We start from the raw sequence: 2,500 nt of genomic DNA, 5'->3' as shown, positions 1-2,500 counted from the left end.
GCATTGGATATTGCTTCCTATTTGAGGTCCATTATATATTTTTTCTTTCGGTGGCCCTCATTATGTTTTAGACTAAACATTTCTGAATTTCTCGGCACCACTAACTCTTCACGACATCAACGAAGCTGAAGAGAATTTCACTCCTCGGAATTACCAACCTTTTCAACCTGTGCCTTGAATATTCCTCTGCCTTTTACTAATAATACCTTTCATACCTTTACTACAGCCTTGACCTATTCGAAAGTAATCCACAGACGTTTCCCATTTTTAAACTCCTTATCTTGATTAACACAATATCTCTCTCATGCTGGGCTTATAGGTTTAGATACTTTTTATTCGTAGCAAAGCACCCAAAACTTTTATCAAGAGATACCAGATCCTCTTTTTTAATATCAATTTTCTTAGGTGCTTAAATATTTTGTATTTGTATTTTTAACCTGTAAGATGCATATTTTTAGATACTAATATTGCTCGTAGATACAATAGCTCGTGGCTTTACCTTCTCTGTGTCACAAGAACGTGTCTTGCCTCTAAACTAAAGCATTGTAACCTAAACTGAGCATGTAGCATAGGAAATGTTAACTTTTAAGCTTGCTTGATTCATATTCATCACTCTTCTATTCATAACTTCTTTACCATAGTATTTTTGCCAACTTCTGCTATAGATTGTTAATGGTAGCATTAAGGCATGGTCAATAGATTTCTTAGTTAAGGTCAAATCGTCCAACCTGACCTTGCATGAGCAGGCTAGGTGAATACACCCGCATATATTTTATTCGATGTTAATGAATATCACTTTTAAGAATCAATCATGTATGAATAATTTAAAACTTTTCACTCATGAAAATACGTCAACCTGGAGTGGCTGACATTTCGAAGTTAATATTTGCAGGGTTAAGGAGGAAATGCTGAAATTACGATATGCAGTGCCGCTATTAAATGTGATAGCTTTATGTGTTTGACTGTTGGAAAGGTAGTGTTTTGATGAGTGCAGCCGAGTTAGAAAAATAAGAATGAAAACGTGCTGGTTGTGAATTTTATTATTTATGTGTTTAAGCCATTATAAATACTAGATTAACAAAAATAAAAGGATAAAAAATCCAATAATGTAACGTTTGTTTTGGAATATGAAAGTTCTAAGGATTTGGAAAATAAATTCACTGTGGGTTTAACTAGCTTCACTATAGATTTATTTATTTCAAGTCACAAGTCACCTCAGGGGAAACGCGCAAACGACATGGCGGTGTGGAAGCCAAGGCGATAAAATCTCAGTAGAAACACAAACATCTATTGAGGAGGAGAAAGGACTTCGTTGCTGAATCTTTTGCCTTTTATTCCGTCAGTGATATCTAAGATTCCATTACGAATCTTTATTACATTAGCTGTGATTAATTGACAGATTAGAATGTTTACTTTACACCTGTTTCTCCTTCCGCGCACTACCCTTTTAGTAACGGTGTCTTGTAGTCTATGTGTAGTTCACGCTGTGACTCGCACCAGCAACTTGGTGGCTTGGCACCACCAGTCGTCAAGCCGTGTTGGAATAACCAGGGAAGTTAAATACAACAAAATCAATGCAATATGCTATTGTAGCTTTTGCGACCGTCTCTTAGCAGACCGTTCTAACGCGTTTCTCACCATCCGCAGATCAAGAAGATAAAGGAGAATGAGGAGGAAGTCCTTCCAGGAACACCTGCAGGTCTGGAGTAACTCATGGCAACAGCGTAAAGGTTTGGCGTCATCTTAGTACGCTGACGTCATCCGAGCTGTGTGACGTCATCAGGCAAAGCACCACTTCTGAAAAAAAAAACAAGAGACAAAATAGAAGAAAAAACAATATCTAGAAGAAATGAACTTCGGTATTTCATCTGAAACTAAATTTTGACGATAAATCCAGAAATCAGTTTTCATTCAGGTTAAAACTTAAATTTTCTTAAATGTAGGGGAAATGAGGTAAACTAAGAGAACTTCCGTGTCACTGAAAGAGGAAGAAGATAATAAAAAGAAGAAAGTCAATGAAACCAACAAGAAAGATTACGAAACCACCACAATTATAAGCCAGTAAAGGCATTCAGCAGTCCATGAAAGTGCAAACTATACATCTTATAACTGCATAAAATGTGAAAAAAGTATATTAGTGTTGAGACAAACGCACATTATTCAGTCTCAGAGAGATGCCTTTAGACACACACACACACAACGACATTATGGTGAAACTGAACACATCTGCCAGGTCGTTCATGGGACTCTGCCCTTTCTCCTGTAATCTCTTAGCTCTCCGACCGGCCCTATTAGGTACAATCTAGGACACAATGATTAGTGTTATATGTGAGATTTGTAAGAAAGATTATATTCTTCTATGATATATGTCAGATAAGAATGCTGAAGTCTATTACCGTACCTGGAATGTAATGTGATGACGCACACATACATGCATAAACATGCTCGCAAACACATAAACACGCACCCAATTAAACACACACACACACACACACATATA

General features: G+C 36.8%; 1 protein-coding gene across 1 annotated transcript in view; it reads left to right on the top strand.

Annotated features, from left to right (window-relative positions):
* Positions 1 to 2,500, top strand: part of LOC122246151 (uncharacterized) — an 83,902-nt gene that overhangs the window by 81,387 nt on the left and 15 nt on the right. Inside the window, exon 60 of the mRNA XM_086539096.1 lies at positions 1,648 to 2,500. This exon is cut by the window's right edge and continues 15 nt beyond it. Coding sequence (XP_086395222.1) covers positions 1,648 to 1,710 — 63 coding nt within the window. The 3' untranslated portion in view covers positions 1,711 to 2,500. The remainder of the gene's footprint in view (positions 1 to 1,647) is intronic.

Source organism: Penaeus japonicus, unplaced genomic scaffold, assembly GCF_977035675.1.
Source record: "Penaeus japonicus unplaced genomic scaffold, GWHDUDI00000001_assembly GWHDUDI00000008, whole genome shotgun sequence".
In the NCBI taxonomy this organism is placed as follows: Eukaryota; Metazoa; Arthropoda; class Malacostraca; order Decapoda; family Penaeidae; genus Penaeus; species Penaeus japonicus.
The sequence above is the reverse complement of the archived record's forward strand: the minus strand, read 5'-3'. Positions and strand labels throughout refer to the sequence as shown.